Here is a 22,529-nt window from a genome sequence, read left to right on the forward strand (position 1 = left end):
TTCCTTATCATATTTGCACTATATATATATATATATATATATATATATATATATATATATATATATATATATTCTTAAGAAAAATCTAATTGTAAGCGATTCAGAGCTATCAACGTAGAATATGACAAGTCTGCATCGTCAGACTAAGATATCCTTGCATCACTCTCTCTCTCTCTCTCTCTCTCTCTCTATATATATATATATATATTATCATGTTTTATATATACATTAATTTTACTAGCTATCTATTAATTAAGAGTAAAAACAGACTTAGTTGCCAAACTTGTGAAGAACTAGTCAGCTCTAGGAGCTATATATATTGGCCCACCTTTCTTTCTTTTTGGATTATTTACTTTGATTTTATGTATTGTTACCAATTTATAGGTACTTATTCTTTTTTAAGTTATTTGAAAAAATATTGAGACATTTCTAGTGATCATTTTCAGGGGATCAAAGTAAACCACAATCCACATTGAACTGTAAATTTGATGACTAACTTGATGTTGATCAACACCGAGTTAGTGAATACCAGATTCTACCTCAATAGCTTCAAAAGAAAATACACCAATTCACATACAATATTGCGCAGTGGGCCGCTACCAACAGACTATATAGTATATACCCCTCGTCACAATCCCTTTATATTTAGTTAAACAACAATTTTAGCTACGGTATCTCAACATATAATATATGTATATGAACAGTAGTTTAGCCATCCACTTAATGATTATAATTAACCCCTAAAATTCCCATAACTAGAAAATTTTAATAGTTTGATAATCATTCGAGTTATGATTTAGGAAAATAAATTATGATTTTTTTTCGTAGAATCAAACTTAAGAAAAAAAGCCCACAACAACTGGGCCCAATCCGCTCGGCCCTAAATGTGTAGTACGTACTTTTGGAACTCTATGAAAACGAAAACTATGAATAGCAGGGTTGTTAATATGTTATTAATGGTGGAGTATTTGGCGCAACCAAGAAGAAAATGAAGTGGGGAGCAAGGCGTCTCTGCAGATTTAGCAATAGGAGGGGATTGCTAACCAATTGCCATGCCCAACGTAGTTCTCTGAAATCTCTCCCTAACGAAGCTATTTTTCTAGAAGCAGCTTTTCAAACAACAGCCAAATACTATACATGCCTCCTCGAAGCTTGCATCCGATCGAAGTCGCTCTCCCAAGGCAAGAAAATTCATCAAATTCTCCTCAAGAACAGCACCCATTTCGCAGATTCCACTGTACTCGAGAAACTTACCCATTTGTACATTGAATGTGACGAAGTCGAACTTGCGCGCCGCGTGTTCGATAAAATTTCTAATCCGACTGTTATTATATGGAACCTTATGATAAGAGCTCATGCGTGGCATGGGCCCTTTGAAGAAGCCATCCGTTTGTACTATCGGATGTTTGATAGAGGTGTTAGACCGACCAAATTCACGTTCCCGTTTGTTCTCAAAGCTTGTTCCGGTCTGCAAGCTATGGAAGTGGGAAGAGAGGTGCATGATCATGCGAAAGAACTTGGGCTTGATTCCGATGTCTTTGTCTGCACTGCTTTGATTGATATGTATGCTAAGTCTGGAGATTTAGGTGAGGCGCAAAAAGTTTTTAGTACTATGTCGCATAGGGATGTTGTAGCATGGAATGCTATGATTGCTGGGTTTTCGCTTCATGGACTTTATGATGATACCATACGGTTGGTTGTGGATATGCAGAAAGCGGGAACAAGCCCCAACTCTTCAACGATAGTAACAATTCTTCCGACGGTTGGACAAGCTAATGCTTTGCACCAAGGGAAGGCCATGCATGCCTACTCTATGAGGAGGAACTTTTGTAACGGTGTGGTGCTTGAAACTGGGCTTTTGGATATGTATGGTAGATGTCACTGCATATCCTATGCTAGAAAAATATTTGACATGATGGGTATCAAGAATGAGGTTTGTTGGAGTGCTATGATTGGAGCATATGTTATATGTGATTCTATGATGGAGGCATTGGCATTATATGACGAGATGGTGCATCAAAGTGTGATAAATGCAACTCCAGTCACTCTTGCGATTGTACTTCAAGCTTGCGCAAGCCTAACCGATTTCAGCAGAGGAAGACGCTTACATTGTTACGCAGTCAAATCAGGGTTAGAGTTGGATACAATGGTAGGTAATACCTTTCTTTCAATGTATGCAAAGTGTGGGGTTATAGATGATGCACTCAGGTTCTTTAACCACATGGTTTGTAAAGATACTATTTCCTATGGTGCTATTATGTCAGGGTGCATGCAGAATGGTTATGCAGAGGAGGTTTTAAGAATTTTTCACCGAATGCAGTTATCTGGGATTGACCCTGACCTCGCAACCATGTTGGGTGTTCTCCCAGCTTTTTCACATTTGGCTGCTCTCCAACATGGGGCCTGTGGCCATGGTTACTCGATTGTTCATGGCTTTGTAGCTGAGACATCAATCTGCAATGCGCTTATTGATATGTACTCAAAGTGCGGGAAGATAGATATAGCTAGGCAGGTTTTTGATAGGATGGATACCCAAGATATTATCTCATGGAATTCAATGATAGCTGGTTATGGTATCCATGGTCTTGGCATGGAAGCCCTTTCACTGTTCAATGACCTTTTAGAAATGGGTTTAAAGCCAGATTATGTGACTTTCATTGCTCTTTTATCTGCTTGCAGTCATTCAGGACGAGTTACAGAAGGGAAATACTGGTTTAAGACCATGAGTCGTGATTTCAACATTGTACCAAGGATTGAGCATTATATTTGCATGGTTGATCTTCTCGGTCGGGCTGGTCTTTTGGATGAGGCGCACAGTTTCATTAGAACAATGTCATTCGAACCTGATGTTCGTTTATGGGGTGCTCTGCTTGCGGCATGTAGGATCCACAAGAATATTGAACTTGGGGAAGAAGTATCAAAGAAGATTCAAGGAATAGGACCTGAAAGTACTGGAAACTTTGTCCTCTTATCTAATATGTACAGTGCTGTTGGAAGATGGGATGATGCAGCCTATGTTAGAATCATGCAGAAGGACAGGGGCTTTAAGAAAAGCCCAGGCTGCAGTTGGGTTGAGATAAATGGGGTTATTCATGCATTTGTTGGTGGAGATCGATCCCACCCACAATCAGCATGGATAAACAGGAAGTTAGAGGAATTGCTTGTGGAAATGAAAAGGTTGGGATATCGTGCAGAATCTAGTTTTGTTCTCCACGATGTTGAAGAAGAGGAGAAGGAAAGGATTCTCCTTTATCACAGCGAGAAACTAGCCATTGCATTTGGAATTCTTAGCTTGAGTCCCAACAAGTCCATTCTAGTTACAAAGAATTTGCGTATTTGTGTAGACTGCCATACTGCCATAAAATATATTACTCTCATAACAAAGAGAGAGATAACCGTTAGAGATGCAAGTCGATTCCATCATTTCAGGAATGGAATCTGCAACTGTGGTGATTACTGGTGAGGAAGAGGAATAAACAGGTGGAAGAGATCTAACAAAGTAACAAGTAACAACGGCTCGGAGTTGTGCCAACGAATAGCATGGAGAAGAAGAAAGAGCAGTTGGGTTAAATAGATTTTACAAACACAAAAGAGTAAATGGCAGCAAGAAATTTAAACCTTGACCCCACAATTTTGAGAATTTTCTGGACCAATTTTGAGCTGGCAACAATTTATCAGCATATATGCTAAAGATGTTTTGAAGTATAGGTTTTGCATTCTAAAACAAAGAACTCAAGGCAAGAAAACTGAAGAGTATGTATTGGATCTCATTGGATCTCACGGATTGTAATATATGGTTATAAATTGCACACCATAGGGCAAATCCTGTTAATGAGACTATTATGCCTCAACGATTATTTTCATTGAACGAGCAAGCTATAAAAGCTATATGAACTTTTGAACTCAATGTTTAGATCTACAGCCCTCAACATTTTTGCACAAGATTACTAAGTTTCACTGGATGAGGTTGCATCATCCTTGTGCTTAATCATACCAGAATCCACAAGAATGGGAACCTCTGCAGCAAGCCACGGTGCAAGACCCAAGCAGAGTGCATGCGCTATGCCAAACCTGGGACTGCAAAACAAAACCATGATCAACATATACATCAGTCTACAAGTCCACTATTGTGAAAATTGAGGGCAAGCGAAACAAAAGCCTAAAGGAAAGCCACTATTTTTCCAGGGAAAGAATGGTTTTATTTTCATTACAATTCATTGAAGCTCGAAATTGTTGTTGACTTTCACCCAATTGAACCCCAAACCCATGTAACACATCCATATCATACCAATCAAGTAAATTATCGGCTTTTCACCGAATTGGCACAACCCTAGTAATTATTTACACCCAAGGGTTCGGATCTTCGACCATGAAGATCAAGCCCTTACCACTTGAACTAACACCAAAAGGTTCACTGAAGCTCCAAAATGGATATACAAGTTTCATCTAGAAATTTGGTGAAAGAATTTCAACCAAAATAATGGTGGTTTGCAAATTAACTGAAAAGATGACCTAATTTATCTTAATCAGATGCATTTTCCATGAAAAAAGAAGAAGCTGCTGAAATGCATTTAGTTCAAAAGGTTCTTTGCCAGAGAAGAAATCCGAACAAGCAAATTAATTGAAGAGTTTAACAAGAAAAGAATGGTTATAATCATAACGATTCAACAAATAATTCAAATTAAATTCCGAATCTTACAAAAAAAGAAAAAAAAAAAAGAAAAAGGAAAATCAAAGAAGTACCAGTTCTTTGCCCAAAGCGGCTTGAAATGCACGGTCAAGCAGATCTTCCCCCCTCTATACATCTGAAACAAAACCGGCTCAATCAGAACCAGTTGTATTAACAAAAACAAAAGATGAAAAAAGGAGGACGAAATTTTGGAAAAGGAAACCTTCTGGGTCTTGCCGTCGAGCTGGGGGAGCTCGAGCTCGGGGGCGGTGGAGGGGTAAGTGATGGGGATATCGAATTGGAGGTCGAACTCGTACTTGAGGAGGTTGTGGACATACCAGCATTTGCCGGTCCAACGAGTCCCCTCGGGATTGGCCGCGGAGATCCGGAACCAATCATTGTCATTAGACTTATTCATCTGGGTGTAGGCGATCAGAGACTTGTACTCCTCCTTCAGCCTCTGCGTCCATGCCGCTCCGTCCCTTGGCCCAGCTTTCGTCGTCAGAAGAGGGATTTGGGTCAGTGTGGATTTGGTGTTGGGGTCCCAACCCTCCATTTCTTCGTAAGCAAAGCAACCTCGAACCCTAACCCTAGATTTGATTCAGTCCTGGTGCGCTCAAAGGTGGAGGACGCAACTGTAAAATTTCATTTTGATGGGGCCAGTATGCTACACAGATTGGTCGGTCCATTGTCAATGAGAAATGCTTAGGGTCCCGAATTAGTTCACCGGATGGGATTTTTTTTTTTTTTTTTTTATTAATCGAATGATTAAAAAAATATTTTTTTATGATATTGTGAATTTTTTATTTTTTTAAAAAATATTTATGATGATTAAAAAAATACATAAAAAAAATAAAAAAGGAAAAAAAAAATTTACACTATTCGGTAAACTTTTTGAATCCCGAATTTGAGACCCGTAGCAGTACTCATTGTCAATACAAATCCCAACCGACTAAAAGTCAAACCTCGAAAACGTTTACTATATCAATAATTCAGTTATTTATAAATATTTTTTCAAAAAATAAAATCTGTTATTTATAGATAATAAATTGTGTATTAATATATATTAGCAAGAGAAATATTTTAATAGTAAAGTAAAGAAATTATATAAAAGTAAACTTATAAATTGATATAATTTGATTTAATATGTCAGATTGTAAAATAGATCATAAGAATTACATAAAATCACGCATATTTATAAATTTATTTTTATGTAATATCTGTGTCTATAGAAATCTCGTTCACCAATAGTATATTTGGCAATATCAATTATCATTAGTTTATTTGTCAAGTTAATGAACATACTAAAATGAAATATATTAATTTTGATATATCATCAATGATGAATATCTTTAAATTTAGGAAATGATGTATACATTTTCTTATCCGGTTGATCATTTCTACTAAAGAGAGATATGCTAAATTTTATGGTACGAAAATAATAGACTTATAAGTTTTTTAATAATTAAGTATAGTTTATACAATTATATTTTAAATCAAGGATTTTTTATAAAATAATTTATAAAAATAACATTATTTTATACAAATACTTTCATTTTAATAAATAACCGTAAAAAATTTATTATAAAAATTATAGATGTATTATTATTCTTTTGTGCTAATAGACCATTTTACATTTTCAATCCATGTACAACTTCATTACTCTCTCTCTCTCTCCCTCACTTTCTTTCCATCTTTTACGTCGATTTTTGTCCCAATTTTGAGAAGCGTGAAGATGATATGATATTTTCAAATATTTTGTGAATAATAATAAAAAATAATAAAATAATAAAAATAAAATATTAAATAATAATAATAATAATAATAAATAAATTAAAAATAATAGTAAAAGATTCTTATAATACCACGTACCCAAACTAGGCCTAAATTTATTGTACTCCAACTACATCCAACCTAAATACACTCCACCACCAAACACCCCCACACTAATTTCCGTCAAATGATTATTTTTGCTCCACATAAACGCTCATGGCCACCACTCCACTTCATTTTCTTGTGTAAGTTGTTATACATACGGTCACACTTTTATCGTAATTTTTACACATATTAATTGACTAAATAATTATTTTATTTTAAAAAAATTGATGAGACCAATCAGTGTTTTAAATTTCATACCGTACCAACCGGTACGACTGAAATTTTTCGTTTCGACCGTCCGGCCAGTACAGGTACTATATCTGTTCCGTACCGGCCAAAATACCGACTAGTACCGGTCTATATTTCAACCAGTACCGGCCGATATTTCAGCATGTTTTTTTTTTTTTTTTCATTTTTTCAAATTACAAGCTTATTTTTTAACCCCCAATTCAGATTAGACTATTTATAATTTTTATATATAGACTATTATTTTAGAATATAATTTATATATATTTATATATATAATTTATTCATATATTGACTATCCCAAAACGTTATTCCGAAACGGTACCGATACTGAAATATTTCGTTCCGGTGCCTTGACCGGTACGGCATCCGGTACAGTATTCAAAATATTGAGACCAATTATATTAGTAGAGTATGCAAAGAGTATACAAAAATAATTACACATAGAATTTTTGATTTCTTTATAATTTAATGAAATCTTATTACTGATAGATATAAACTTCCTATAGACGATGAAATTGAGAAGTATGATGATGGACAAGTTGCCTTCGCCTATTTTTTTTTTTTTTTTTTCCCGAATACAATCAATGCCTACATCACTCACATAGAGAGTGAAGTTCTACAAGAAATCCTGCCCCCACAGCACATACACCTTAGGTTTTGGCCGCATAGGGTGAGTCCTATTAACCACCCCCCTCTTCCCTCTCTTAAAAGAAAAAGAAAAGGAAAAAAACAAAAAAACAAACAAACAAACGAACCAACCAACCAACCAACCGACCAGCCAACCAACCAAACTCTACAACAAAAATGGAACTTCGTTTCTGTGAAAGAATATGATGCTGGAAAACTTCTACAAATAAAAATCACAAATCTTGTATTTCTTTGTTGTTCCCAACAGAGCACAAGTATTGCTGCTTAATGCCGATGGTGAAACATCGAAGCAAAGATCAATCCAGGAACAAACGAACCACCAACAATAAGCATGGAAACACTGTCATGAAACAAAGCCATATGGTTAGATTAATTTATTTTATAAGTAGGGGCAGGTCAAATATTACAAATGTAGAATGTTCCAAGCGCAAAATTTAAAAAAATAATAATAATAATAAATAAATTAAAATAAATTAAGAGCTCTTTAAAACACTTTTTTGTGTCATTATCGGATCTATCTCCGTATTTGACGTATCTTTTATATAGTTTTTTTTTTCGTTTAGTTTTGAGTGCAAGTGGTGTGCAGCATTAAGCTGCTTGGGTTATGTGCTGAGGCAGGCTTGCACGTACTTTCTCAATTAGTTGAATGAAACTTCTTATTCATTAAAAAAAAAAAAAAAAAAACTAATAATAATGGTAACAAATAAGATCTTACCTCTCAAGGCATCAAAATTGCAGTGTTGAAGTTTGATTCAATTAATTGGGAGGACAACATTGAGGTTTTTCTGAAGCAGCCAGCGTCTAGGGTAAGCGATATGTCGGGCTTCCATATGAAGATGCCAGTTTATTATCCTTGAACAACCGGGTGGTGTACCTTCCATTTGAGTTTCATCTTCCACCACTTGCTGCATAAATGTGGTTTCCTGAGAAAATACATGAACTTAGTCCACAAATAATGATATTGCAAAGAAAATTTGGAAGAAGCAGCTCTATGATGTATACCTGGAAACCCTCCTTGACTGTGTCCAACTGTCGAATTGGAACTGAGGTGGGGCGTCGCCATCTCTTTGGATCCCACAAGATCGTACTGTTGAATGCAAATCCTGACATATCAACGTGAAACCTCCGAAGTCTCTTACTTTTCTCATTTGTGTGCCATCCAACTACTTGACTTCCATTGCATACTGGGCCTTCCAATATGGCCTTGTTTTTGCTTTGTTCAACCATAGCAACAGGCCAAGTGCCAAACCGGCTAAATCACGAGTAGAGCAATATTATGACTTTCCAAGAGAAGGCAGGTAGGGCAAGGTGCAATTCATTCTTAATGACAAAGTTTCAACAAATAAAACTTTTCTTAAACAGTGAGTAAATACCAAAATCCATATCAAAAGCTTCTCAAAGTGACGGAATCCATTCAATAAATATGATCACCTTATATTCATTCAGAACTAGTCGTTAGAAAGTAATAATTTCAATCTTTCTTCCTTTTGATTAAAGTAATCTACTTTAATCAAAAGGACTTGTTTCCTTTTCCTCAAGTTATCCACCATTAAGATCTTCCCTGAGAGTTCTCTCTCTATTGTGCATGAATTCTAATGACTCCCTGTGGTGATTTGAGGAAGGTAACTTCATTCTTCTTCCTCTTTTCCTTACTGAGAGCACCTTTTTTTGAATCAGGGTCCTTGAATGTTGGTTTTTAGTTGAATAAAAATATTTCTTGTTTAAGGCAAAAGAGAAAATCATAGTGGTCCATATTAGTAGGGCAGCATGTAGGACGATGATGGTTGGAAGAATCGGTATTTCCTAGTTTATGGAGTTATTGGATGCAATGCAACATATTCTCGAGTTGGGAACAAAGTCTCACTATTCAATGGGGGCATAACAGACATGGAAGGCTCTTGATGCTGTTGGATTTTGGTGGAGGTGGTTGGCGAGATTCTTTGGTAATACCAGAAGGAAGAGACCCTAGAGGATAGTTAGCTTTTAGCCAGGAACTCTTGAGTGATGGCTCCGTTCCACTCTTTCCTTGGTGTAGAGAAGAAGTGCTGAATTTGTACAAGCTTTTGGCTTGTGGGGGATACCTAGAGGAGATAATACATAAAGCACTGACTGTTGTCCTGGTGGTCAAGAGATTGTAGGCTACAGTTTGGGAAGGATTGGGTCAAAGCTTCGGTGACTCTGCTTCCTAACAGGGGTAGAATGGGTAACAAGGAAGGTGATGAAATAGTCATTGAGGGCAAGCAGGGGCAAAACCAAGGCTGCAGAAGTTAATTGACCTGTCCGCATCTTATAAAACCAAAACCTACGCAACAAAGGATGGCGTTGGTGTTCTCAACAGCAGCATAGCAGAAAAGGAGATATCAAGTATGCTAAAGAAGTCATTCAACTTATTAACGAAGGTGGACTTGAATATGGCTTGGGCAAAAGTGGGTATTTGCAGCTCACTGAGAAGGAGCGAGCCCATGGGTGGGGAGATAGGGGTTATCAAAGTTCGTAATAAAGGCCCCGCCCTTCAATAAAGTTGGAAACAATCCTGGCCTGTTTATGTTAGAAGATGGGAAGAAAGGCCAAAATTCTTTAAGCTTGGCAAGGGGAAAGAGACAATTTTGCTTGTCCAGATCGTACAACCTAGCCTAGGAATAAGTGGCGAGTCAAAAAGCTGATTCAGGTTACCTATACTAAGGACCTGTTTGAGGTTGCGTTAGGGATCTTAAAAAGTACTTAAATAGCCTTAAAAGCTCTAAAATGATCAAACTAGGTTGTTTGGATGTTACATATTAAAGTACGTTTTAATCTCAAATAAGCTAAAAAGTAAGTTTGAGAAAAAGCATCATAGGAATGTAATTCCAATTTAAAAAAAGACTGTCAATGGGCAAAAATACCGATACAACTTTCAGATAATTACAAATTTGCCATTTGACATTATCACAGGAACACAACTTTCAAATGACCTTCTATGTCATTTCTACCTCAAAAAAAACTTTCTTATATTGTTTCCAAACAAATGTAACATGTTTAAAAGTACTTTAGACATATAGTTACCAAATAGTAAATAGCTTTTTAAAAGTAGAGCTTATTACTTAAGCTCTACAGCTATAAACCTTAAGCTAAGAGCTATATTACCCACCGCAATCCCAAACATGCACTAAAAAAAGGTTCATGTTGGGTCTCGATATAAGGACAATGGAAACTCCAATTCTTCGACCAGGGGTGGCACCAAAAGGATTGCTGGAAAGTGTTGCACCTTGAGTCAATGGAATGTTAAGAGGGCTAAATGAAGTTGACAAGCTTCTTAAAATTAAAAATGTACTTTGTCAATGGAAGATAGATATTGTTCACTTGCATGAAACCAAGCTGGAAATCATCTCAAGAATCATTGTTTGGAGTTTGTTGGGGTGCCATCATGTGGGATGGATCTCTTTAGCTTCTAGAGGGGCATCTGGTGGAATTATGGTAATGTGAGATAATAGAGTGGTGGAGATATTGGCAAAGTGTGTGGGGGAATTTACGATGGCTTGTTTCTTTAAAAACAATCTAGAAGATGGTTTGTTGTGGGCTTTGTAGGAATTTTTGGACCAAATTTTGCAGTGAAAGAAGGCATTCTTGGGAGGAGCTAACTAGTGTTTGTGATACCCCATATTGAGTGACTACATGTGGCCAATGAGATCTTACTGAAGTGAGAAGTTCTTGCTTTTTATAATGGTTCCATGGGGCTCCAATTGTACCATTGACTAGTTCTTTTGAAGTAGGGTCTTAGTGTGGCTTGGGCCTTCCTTGGGAATTTACAAATGGTCCATCTCAACTATAAATGTGGGACTTGAATCATGTCACTTGTGATGGAATAGCCCAACAAAGACATCAGGAATTTAGGAGGGAATTGTGATACCCTATATTGAGTGAGTATATGTGGTGAATGAGATCCTATATTGCATGGGAGGTAGAAGTTTTTGCTCTTTATAATGGTTCAAAGGGTCTCCAATTGTACCAGTGATTAGTCCTTTTAGAGTAGCTTAGGCCTTCTTTTGGGCATTACATGTTTGTACTTGGTGGGATTTCAATGTCCCTTGATTTCAAAGTGAAAGAATCTCATCTTAGTTCCGCTATGGTGAAATTCTAGGACTTCATTTTTAAGCAAAATCTTGAGGATGTTCCTCTTGTTGGAGGTTCTTTCGTGTGGTCTAACAATCCTTCTAGGTCTAGAATAGAAATATTTCTTATATCCCTAGCTTGGGGGGCATATTTTCCTAATCCTTTTTTTTATTTTTTTTATAAGTAAGAAATTTATTCAACCATGTAACTAGGCATATCCCAAGTACACAGAAAGTATACAAGAGAAAAACACCTAATTACAAACTATTTCCCTAATCAATATCAAACAAGACTATCTAGACTTTATTTGGATGGTTTTCCCATTATTCTAGACCTTGAAGGTATTAAGGGGGTTGAAGGAATTTCAAATTTGAGCATACATGGCTGAAAATAGAAGGTTTTGTAGACAAGGCTAGATAATGGTGGTCTTCCTACAATTCTCAAGGAAGCCCAAGCTTCATCTCGGACTGCAAACTAAAAGCATTGAAGAAAGACTTGTAGACTTGGAATGAAAAAGTGCTTGATAATGTTAAGCATCAGATGAATTTCTTCTTGGAGGAGCTACAGGGCCTGGAGGGTGTAGTAGAGGAGAGATCACCATCTAAAGAACAGTTTCATACTACTATTCCAATCACAAATAGAAGGATTAGGTTATATAAATTGCACACAACACGCAGAAGCTCGAATCCACAAGCAAGATATATATGTGCTAGCTCCGGCAGCATTTCTAAATAGGAGTTTACAGTAATAAATACAACCAAATCACTCATACTGCGATAACAAAATCTATTTATATCGTCAAATTTAGATCAGCAGTACCCCCAAAATTAGATAATGGAAATCAAAGCTAAAAGTGGGAGTACCAACCTAATTTCTCTCAAGCTCTGGAACAAATCGAGGGAATAGATGTTATCGTCGTCGGCAAAGTAAACGATGCCATCGAGTCTATGGCGCTCAATGTGATCCAAGGCCGTGTTCCTCTGATGCACACCCCTGTCCTTGACATGGGTGGAGTTGTGAGCGCACACCAAGTGCCTGTACATAACTCCCGTTTTCCTCAGTATCTCGGCGGTCTCCATCGACGCCGCCTTCGTCTCCACCACAATCCACAGGAGCGGCGGAGGCACGAGCAGAAGCACCTGACCCAGCCGGTTCAAGAAGTACGCCTGGAGCGCCCGGCCATACGTAGGCGTCACCACAATCAGCTGCTTCCGGGGCACCAAATCGGACCTCACTCTCTCCCCAAGCTCACTTCGCCCACCAAGACACGATCGTCGGAGGCCTCGCGCTGGTGGGCCAAGAATAGGTCGTTTTGGTGAACGTTGAGGAGCGGGGGCTTGATCTCAAAGAAGTCGTGGCTGTGGGCCCGAATGTCGTCGCCGTCTAAGTGGCCGAAGGGCACCAAACCCAGCAAGAAACCCAAGAAGAAGAAGAACAAACACCTGTAGAACGCTCGTCTCCAGCCGTGCTGGCCTTTCCGCGGCGGATACCCGAGGAATCGGCGGAAACGAGCCGCGAAGTCCTGCAACGGAGACGAATATTTGGAGCTGGGAAATAGCTTTGGAGAGTAGGGATCCTCGCCGTTCTGGTACGGGCGATCGTGATAGGGCGATAACGTCCGTCGAATTGACGCCATTACTGGGTTACACAAAGCATACACAAAGCATAAAAAGAATCCCACTACATGATCTTCGAGTAGTCGTAATCTGGCTTCAGAAACTCTAGCTGAAATGGGGGATCGAGGAAGGGACAGATCGAAAAGGAAGCTTCGCGCGGCAGAGACGAGATCTAGACTGAGCGGAGAGTGAAGAGATGAGTAGGTAGTAGAAGAGAGGGAGAGTAGTGGTACGCGTTCTCAGTAACGCGTGGCCAGTTGTCCAAGACGGTCGTCTTCTCTTCGCTCACGCTAATCATTCCCTGTTTTGATTACTGGCGGTAATTGTTTTTCAATTTATCAAACCGCACTTCGTTAAAAGGTCTAAAAAGACGTATTTTGTATCCTTCTACAATACCACGTACAACTCTTTTTTATAATTTTTATATAATCATGTTTTAAATGAAAGATATATTTATAAAAATATTATCATTTTATATAAATACACTCATATTAATATATAATTATATAAAAATTATAAAAAATAATAGTAAGTGTATCATTTTTCCTTTTTTTATAAGAATTAAGCTCGTTTAAATATTAAGAGTATCTATATGATTGTGAGTAGTAACAAAAATAATAATAAATAGTTTATAAATAATACAAAATAATAATAAAATAATTTGTAAATATCTGAAAAATAATTATTTTGTAAACATATACTCGTAGAATCCACAAACTCATAGTCTCCATGTTACTATGCCACAAGTCAGTCGATAATTATTGATTGTATTTATCATTTTAAGTGTTGTTTGAATAATGAGTTGGGATTAAAGTTAAAAATTGAATAAAATATTATTAAAATATTATTTTTTAATATTATTATTATTTTGAGATTTGAAAATTTTAAATTGTTTATTATATTTTGTGTTGAAATTTAAAAAAAAATTATAATGATAATAAAAGATGAGATAAAATACTTCTTGTATCTAAACCGTCAACCAGGCCTAATTGAATCAAATATTTCTTAACTATTCCTGATTTTTGAAAATTTACTTTTTTAATTTTAATCTAAATTTTTTTTAAAATGTTAAAAAATCTCTATTATCCAAAAATGATTTTTTTTAATCTAATCACATGTCTAAGTTTATGTGGAAAATATAAAAACAAAAAATAAAAATAAAAGAAAATTTTCTTAAAATTTCATTACAAAACATCTAAACTTTTTTTAAGAATTTCTTAAACTACAATCGAAAAGTTATATTTAAACAAGAGAGAGAGAGATCAATTTTTTTTTTTTTTTTTTAAAAAAAACATGTTTAATAAGCTACTCGTTCATTGATTTTGACCCTTCACCAGAAAGATCATAAGGTTGAATTGAATTACAGACTTTTCAAAAACGTTCGTTGTCAAATTTTTGTTGGACATTTTGTCTATCATCATCTGACATCTACTACATAATGAAAAGTCATGTCACATGCCACGTAAGACATTTTGTATAGGCATGTATAAAAAAGAGTATAAAATATAAATTAATTGATTAGTTTCAATAAAAATATTATATAAATGATTCAGTTTCTTACCGATCAAATTTGAATCGGCTGAATCAGTTTGAATCGAACCGACGTTTTTTCGAACCTTGCTCAAACTCAAATCCAAAACATGCACATAGTTTATTTGAATATTAAATTAGGTTGAATTGAGTTGAGATGATAAAATATTATTAAAATATTATTTTTTAATATTATTATTATTTTAAAATTTAAAAAAATTAAATTATTTTTTATTTTTTATATTAAAATTTAAAAAAATTATAATAATGAATTGAGATGACATACCATAATATGTATATCAAATCCATCTTTAGTTCAGTGCATGAGGAATGAGACATGAGTTCATAAGAACTGCAAATGTTGATTTCTTTTCAAATATTGTCATTTACTTGCATGCTCGATCGATGACATATATAGAAATGGATCTCGTGTTCTGGTGAAGTTGATAACTTTTTTGATAGCTTTTTTATTGTTTATTGATCTCGTTTGTTTTTACATATAAGATGAAACTGAATTGAAATAAAAATTAAAAATTAAGTAAAATATTATTAAAATATAATATTTTAATATTATTATTATCTTGAAAATGAGGAGATAGTGATGGTTTGCATGTGCGTAGCGTGTTTCCTCGTGGCAGTGATGATATTACGTAGAAGTTGGATAATTGCAAAAATATAAATTTGGATAGAGTTTGGTGATGGAAATTTTGACAAAGTCATGCATATTTTAATGGTTTTGAGTGAGTGTATTAAATGCAAGTTTCACAATGTGTAAATTTTGGTAGATTGACAAAGTGTGTTGAATTTTGGTTGGCTTTCAGTGTTTTTCTTAACTGTAGTTTTGAATGTCACACAGTTTTGACTTGTCAAATATTGTTGTAGATTTTTTATTTATTGCACAGTTTTAAATACAAAATGTTGATACATTTTTACGTCAACAGCATGATCGGATGGCATTTTCCCTTCATGTCGTGGTTCTTGGTGGTAGTATGTTTAAGGGTTCATTTATAACTAGCTTAATGATAAATTGCAGGAAATAAGAAGGATTAATATTTACGTGATTCGACACTGAAATTAGGCCTATTTATCCAAACCTAATTTTTTTTTTTTGGTCCGGTCTAAAACCAGGATAACCGGAACAAATACGGACCGATACTAGCATAGAAAAACCTGGAACCCATTTTTTTTTCAATCGGTTTGAATGTTTTGATGTCTTTTTTTTTCCCTTTCTAGCAACTAAATAGATAAAAACTCAAAAGAAAAATGCATATTATGTCCAATGAATTATATATTTTATGGTTTTTTTTTTATTCTCTTCTCCATGTTGCTTTTTATTGATGGTCAAGGAATATGTAGGTTTTGATTTAAAAAATTAAATAAATAGAGTTTGAATGTTACATCAATATTTTTTTTTTTCATGAACAACATGTAGGCTTTGATTTTTTTAAAAATAATAATAATAAAAGATTTTTAAAAACCGGTTTCAATCCGAGTTCCGGCCTAGGTTAGACTCGGGCTAACCCGATCCAAGTTCCGACCCAGGTATACCCGGGTTCCCTGGCTGGAACCCAAATGAATAGTACTAACTAAAGCCTACATCTACAGATGTAGGGTGTAAAATCCACTACAAGTAGAGTTTAATACAAGCTCTTCATCTTTATTAAGCTCTCTACAATTGTTCTCATAGAGTTTTCTATACAAAAAATGGTTTTGGAGCATTATGCTTATTTCCTTCCTTTCAGATCCCAAAATGAAGCTCACCACCTTCTATGTTGATTCTTGTCCTATTTAATGTTGTGTTTGGTTGTTGAACCCAACTCAACTCATCTCAAACCAATCATTGATGGGACCTACTACTTTTTCAATTTTCCATAAAAAAATTTAAACTCATCTCAACCTAAAAATGTTAAATTCATCTTAATGGGATCTACAAAATATTATTTTTCGCAACTCAATTCAACTCATCTCAACATCTAAGTCTCTTCTCCTTGTTTTATATTTTATCCATCTGCCTCATGTCGCATCTTTCCTCAATGTTCGATTAAGCCTTGTCTATTGTCAGACCCTCTCTTTCTCCATTCCTTCCTATCATAGTGGGCTTTCATCTTCCATGGACCTTCCGTGAGTTTCATACTTGTGCTCAGTTTACCCCAACAATACATATGATCCTCCTGGTCAACCTATTTTGCTAGGAGGACGTAGAAAATCCCAAACTTCCTCTTGCTTGTTATCTTCACATTTTCCTCTCCCTTCTTTATTTTTGTCATTTGCCACTTCTTACTGCCTACGGTTTCGCTACATCCCTTGCATCTTCTTTGAGTTGTTTAGGCTTGGCCTACCTCTTTACTTCCAAGCCCCTAAGTGAGAAGTGATCTTGGTAACTTTAAATGGACCTCAATGAAGTCAACTTTGGGGCGCACCCTCCGACATTGACTAGTCTGTGACTATCGTGGATCACTAGGGGATGTACCCCCTCAGTCTTGGTGAATCTTTGTGGGTCGCAAGCTTCAATACACTCTCTCCAATCTTGGCTAGTTTGTGAGCATTGTGAATCGCCAGGGGGATGAACCCCCTGGTCTTTGTGAATCCTTACAGGTCGCAAGCTTCAGGATGTGCCTCTAATCTTGGCTAGTTTGTGAACATGTAGATCACCAAGTGGATGTACACCCAAATTTTGGTGAATCATTGTGGGTCATGAGGATGTGACACCCATGATAGTTATGTGTTTAGGAGCCTTATCTTCTCGAGAAAGCCTCAAGGGAAAAAGAGCGAAGACGACCCCAGCCTCCTGACTCCTGAGGTAGCCTTAAGGGATGGGGGAAAAATGGTCGCAACCTCCCAAGGATGCCTCGAGAAAGGGTGCGGTGAAGATGGTGTTAACTTCCCAATGATGCCTCAAGGGAAAAAGGGGCAAAGATGGTTGTAGCCTCCTGAGGATACCTTGAGGGAAGGTGTGGCGAAGCCAGCTCCAGCTTTTCAAAGATGTCTCAAAGGAAGGGGCAATGGCAGCCCCAGCCTCCCTAGGTAACCTTATGAGAGTAGAGGTAAAGTAGGCCCCAAATTCCTAAGGTAGCCTCAAGGGACGAGGAGCAAAGACGGTTGTAACCTCCAAAGGATGTCTTGAGGGAGTGTGTGGCGAAGCCGGCCCTAGCTTTCTAAGGATGTCTCGGGAAAGGGTGCATCGAAGTTGTCCCTAGTTTCCCAAGGATGCCTTGAGGGAAGGGGCAAACACGACTGCAACCTTTTGAGGAGGCCTTAAGGGAGGGTGCAACGAGGTTGGCCCTAGCATCTTTATGATACCTTAAGGGAATGGGCAAAGAAGGCCACAACCTCTCTAGGATGCCTAGAAGGAAGGTGTAGTGAAGTTGGCTGTAGCCTTCTGAGGATGCCTTGAGGGAAGGAGGGAAATACAGTTTCTGTTGCTTGGAGCAGGGCCTTCGTGAATTCAAACTTATGAGTCGTGTGGCTTGATCTTCGTGCTTTAGCCCAGTTCAACGTTGGCCTTGATGATGGGATCCAGCGAACCAATAGTGATGTTTGCTTGCCTTCGCACCCTTCTTGCTTGCTAACTTGGGTACATTATTGACTCTTTTGTTGCATCCTTTGTTGACTCTTTTGTTGGGTACATGTTCATCGTGATCAGTTGGAGTTTGTTTCGTCCGTTTAGCCAGCTGCAAGTAGGTGAACTTCAAGCTCAGGGGCTCAATGACCATGAATTGTCTTTCATCCAGGGTGCTAGCCAAGGTTGTAAGTACTTGCTCCTCCTAGGTAGTGAGCACTTTTCTCCCAAAGTGCAGACCGAGGTAGCGAGCACTTTGTCTCATCCTTGTGCTTGTCTAGATTGCGATCACTTTGCTTTGTCTTGAGTGCTTGCTGAGATTGCAAGCACTTTTCCTTCCCAAGGTTGTGAGCACTTTGATTCTCAAGATGGAGAGCTCCTCTTCTTCCCTAGGTGGCAAGCACTTTGCTCCCTAGGTAACCAACACTTTGTCCCTAAGGTCACGAGCTCCTCTGATTCCGGAGGTCGAGAGCTCCTATTCTTCCCGAGGTTGCAAGCACTTTCTTCTTGAAGTCACGAGCTCCTATGATTCCCGAGGTTGTGAGCTCCTTTGCTTCCTGAGATTGCGAGCACTTGCTTCCTAAGATGGAGAGCTCTTTGTTCTCAAGGTCATGAGCTCCTTTGATTCCCGTGGCTGCAAGCTCTTCTACTTCCTAAGGTTGCGAGCTTTTCATTCCTGAGGTCAACAACACTTGTCTTCGTAAGATCACGATCTCTTTTGCTTCCCAAGGTTGTGAACTCCTCTGCTTCCCGAGGTGGAGAGCTCTCTATTCTCAAGATTGTGTGCTCCTTTGATTCTCAAGGTTGGGAGCTCTTCGCTCCTAGGACGCCATCACTTGTCTTCCTGAGGTCGCTAGCTCTTTTGCTTCCCAAGGTTGCGAACTCCTTTACTTCCCTATGTCCCAAGCACTTGCTTCCTGAGGTTGCGAGTACCATACGTTCCGAGGTTGTGAGCTCCTTTACTTTGAGAAGTTGTGAGCTCTTTGCTCCTGAGGTGGTGAGGTCGTCAGCACTATTCTTCCTGAGGTCGTGAGCTCCTCTTTTGTAATACTTTATCGAGAGCTATGCTTCCTCTATATGTGTAACATACTAGTCTTGGATTTAGGGTATATAAGTAATTTTTCTAGTAAAATTTTTATTTTTTTCTATTATTATTATTATTATAGTTTTATCAGATTTTATATTTATTTTATTTTAATAATTACTATTATAATTTTATTTGAATTTACTAGAGTTTTGTTTTAATAATTATTACTAAATTATATCAGATTTACGTTCACTAGAGTTTGGTTTGAAATTTAAAATATTTTTTTTTCTCTATCTCCACCGGACCTCATCTCTGTTTTTAGCCTTTTAGTTAAACACTTTAAATCTCAAATCCGTACGTTTCTCAATGTTTGTTGATAATGTTCTAGTGGAAAACCGACTCTGTTAACGAGTAACGATCTCCACTCCGCACGTCTCCACTCTCATTCACATGCACGTCTCTACTCCTCTAAGTTTTCCTTTTATTTCTCTGTCTTCTACACTTATAAATCTGGCTTACCTCGTATACGAGAGGAGAAAACTCGAAACCGAGCCATCACCCACTTTCTTCCGCAACGACTCCACGCTGCTTAGATCACGTCGAACCACCTCCCAGCCACCACAGAAAGTGACGACCAGTCTAGCCCCAGCTCACCCACTCCTTTTCGGTAAGCCGCCAGCCGCCAGCCTCCTCTCTCTCCTCTCTTTTGTTTTCAGTCTCATAGTTTCTCTCTCTATCTTTTTTCACGGCATCGCACCTCCCTACTCAGGAACCCAGCCGCGTCGCCGTCCATTTCCAGCCACGCCGTCGACCACTTCCGACCGCCTAAAATCGTCACACTCAGCCCTCTCTCGGTGAGTTCTCCTTTTTGTAGAACCACACTCTCTCTCAAACTCTCTGTTGCTTGGTTGATCGTGTATTCGGTTCTAAAAGAACCCGTGGGTTTGTTTTGATGGGCCCTTGGGCCTTAGATCCTTATGTGCGTGTGATGGGCTTGTTTTGTTGGGCTCGTGTAATAATAATAATATGTTATGGGCCAGGTTATTTTTTTACAAAAACTATTCTAATTATTTTAAATGGATTATTTTCTCAATTATAGACTAATAATTTAAACCCAAAGTTTTTAATTAAATAAATATGTAGTCAAAAGCTATTTTATAAGGAAGTGTTTAAAGAAGTTGAATTATATTTCAAAGTATATTATTGAGACTAATATTTTGTTAATATTCCTTGGTCTATTTTGTAGGATTTAATAAAATTATTATGTTAAGAATATTTAAACAATATTAGTATTTATTAGGTTTCTTATAAGATTTAATAATTATGTTAAGAAATGAAACTTAGTTTAAGAATTTAAGTTTTATGAATTATTTTAAAATAGCTCGAGTATTCTACTAAATTATAAATTAGTATTTTAAGTAATTTAAATAATAAGATTTATTGATTATAGTGTTAAACAAAAGATTTGTTTGACTATCTTTTAGATTTTGAATTTAATTATGTAGGATATTAGTACTTATTTGTTTCCAAACAAATTTAGTGATATTTATTATTTCATATATGTCTCAAGTTACGAAATGTTATTCAAGAAGAAATGCAACGAGTTAAGTAATTTGATTACAAATTAAGATCATCACAATTCAGTTTATAGATAATTATTATTCAAACCAGTTCATTTCCAGCCAATTATTTATGCACCACTCATGTCATATGCAAACATGTCATTCAGTATAGCATACGATTTTGTCATTCCGCATCATGTTTAAATTTAGAAATTATGATTATGTATGTAATATGTCATGCATCTCATGTGTATAAGACACGTAAGCCATTTTAAATTCAAGTGAAAGATAAGATCATATCAGTTAATAAGATGGCCATTCAGATGCATGGTACCAATGCAGTTCAGTTTCAGGGTGGATGTGCAAGCCACGAACTCAATCGTGGTCCACCATAGTATGTCAGAATACTATCAGCGGCTCCCCTTAAGGCCGCAGGATGTGAGGCCAGTGCACAACCTCGCACATAGGGTTAAGTGTGTTGGCCAGTCAGATAAATTAGTTAAATCAGATAAATCAGTCAGATCAGTTAATTAATTCAGTTAAAACGGTCATGCATAGCACAAACATCAGTATGAATAGTCATGAATTTAAACTCTCAGTATGAAAGTTTTTATGAAAACCTTATGTTTATTATGTTTACGATGTGATGGATTTCTTGCTGAGTCTTCGACTCATTTTTGTTTGTTTTCATGTTTTTTAACCACCTAGGTGAGGTTGATGAATACAAGCAAGCAGGCCAGGAATAGAAGGAGCATTAAATTTTTTGTTCAGACTTTCTAAAATAAAACATACTTTTACGACATGAGTTTTGTTCAGTTTATTTCATTTAATATTTTTGGAAGACATTTTATTAGACATTTTCTACAAAATAAATTTCTAATTTCATTTATGAAATTTGAGATCTCTTACCGAATTTATTTTTATGAAAAGTACGTGACACTCCTAACCTTTAGGAATGGGGTGTTACAATATGGAAATAGCCTTTACTTTTCATATGATTTTTCTAGGCAATACCATCCTTTCTTCGATGGCTTCATCTCCTTTCACTTGCTAATGTGAGGGTCATGCAACCTTTTGTTCAGAGAACGATGAATCATTTTTATAGGAGAAAATCATAAAGATGAGGTGTAAATGTAGATTTACACCCTTAAATTAGAGATAGACATGTAAGTGATTTCATAAATTTACCGTAAAACCAGTCAGATACTAAAAAAATTTCTGTCGCTCTCTCCCTCTCCTCACTCTCAGCAAACTCTGTCTCCTCGCTCAACAAACTCTCTCTATCTCTCTTCGCAAGCTCTCTCTCTCTCCTCGGCAAACTCTCTCTTTCTCAAGCTCTCTTTCTCCTAACTTTAAGCAATCTCTCTCTCTCTCTCTCTCTCTGAGCAAAGTCTCTCTCTCTCTCTCTCTTCTCGCTTTGTGAGAAATTAAGTTGGAAGAAATGAAATTCATGAGATAGAGTTGGATTTGTTATGGGCGATTACTAGGGCTTTATTATTGGGTGGTTGGGTATTTGTGTTTTGGTTTGTGAAGAGAGTGAATGAGTGGTATTATATGGGTAGATTGGGAGAATGGCATCCCTTCTCCTCCTGGTCATTTGGTTTTTTTCAAGTGTCTAGGTGATGTGGGTTTGTCTTAATAAATTTGTAGTCCCATTGAAAGGCTGACAGGCTTGAGGAGAGCAAGAGAGCTTGAGAGAAAT

The 22,529-nt window shown here is 36.9% G+C and overlaps 3 protein-coding genes across 3 annotated transcripts; 1 reads left to right on the forward strand and 2 right to left on the reverse strand.

The window, feature by feature from the left end:
- Window positions 1–884: 884 nt before the first annotated feature.
- On the forward strand, window positions 885–3,678 carry LOC121243082 (pentatricopeptide repeat-containing protein At3g16610). Its single transcript, XM_041141142.1, has one exon. The coding sequence runs from the start codon at window positions 989–991 to the stop codon at window positions 3,461–3,463; it is 2,475 nt and encodes an 824-aa protein (XP_040997076.1). The 5' UTR covers window positions 885–988; the 3' UTR covers window positions 3,464–3,678.
- A 150-nt stretch (window positions 3,679–3,828) lies between these two features.
- On the reverse strand, window positions 3,829–5,330 carry LOC121243083 (ubiquitin-fold modifier-conjugating enzyme 1). The gene is made up of 3 exons (XM_041141143.1): window positions 4,893–5,330; window positions 4,744–4,805; window positions 3,829–4,077 (listed from the first exon to the last, which is right to left on the reverse strand). Exons 1-3 carry the CDS (start codon window positions 5,223–5,225, stop codon window positions 3,948–3,950), a joined length of 525 nt encoding a protein of 174 aa, XP_040997077.1. The 5' UTR covers window positions 5,226–5,330; the 3' UTR covers window positions 3,829–3,947.
- A 1,900-nt stretch (window positions 5,331–7,230) lies between these two features.
- On the reverse strand, window positions 7,231–13,407 carry LOC121242976 (probable beta-1,4-xylosyltransferase IRX9H). Its single transcript, XM_041141023.1, is given in 5 exon segments — window positions 7,231–7,784; window positions 8,160–8,367; window positions 8,447–8,696; window positions 12,401–12,765; window positions 12,768–13,407. Coding segments are annotated over 4 exon segments (1,188 nt in total). The 5' UTR covers window positions 13,170–13,407; the 3' UTR covers window positions 7,231–7,784; window positions 8,160–8,196.
- Between the last annotated feature and the right edge of the window lie 9,122 nt (window positions 13,408–22,529).

Source organism: Juglans microcarpa x Juglans regia, chromosome 8D (genome assembly GCF_004785595.1).
Source record: "Juglans microcarpa x Juglans regia isolate MS1-56 chromosome 8D, Jm3101_v1.0, whole genome shotgun sequence".
In the NCBI taxonomy this organism is placed as follows: domain Eukaryota; kingdom Viridiplantae; phylum Streptophyta; class Magnoliopsida; order Fagales; family Juglandaceae; genus Juglans; species Juglans microcarpa x Juglans regia.

What these genes read in the sequence shown, in the direction of transcription:
- LOC121243082 (XM_041141142.1), top strand. Translation starts at nt 989, where the DNA reads ATGAAGTGGGGAGCAAGGCGTCTCTGCAGATTTAGCAATAGGAGGGGA.
- LOC121243083 (XM_041141143.1), bottom strand. Translation starts at nt 5,225, where the DNA reads ATGGAGGGTTGGGACCCCAACACCAAATCCACACTGACCCAAATCCCT. An exon ending in TCGACGGCAAGACCCAGAAG is followed by an intron (nt 4,806 to 4,892) that starts GTTTCCTTTTCC and finishes GTTTTGTTTCAG; the next exon opens with ATGTATAGAGGGGGGAAGAT. An exon ending in CCGCTTTGGGCAAAGAACTG is followed by an intron (nt 4,078 to 4,743) that starts GTACTTCTTTGA and finishes TTTGTTTTGCAG; the next exon opens with TCCCAGGTTTGGCATAGCGC.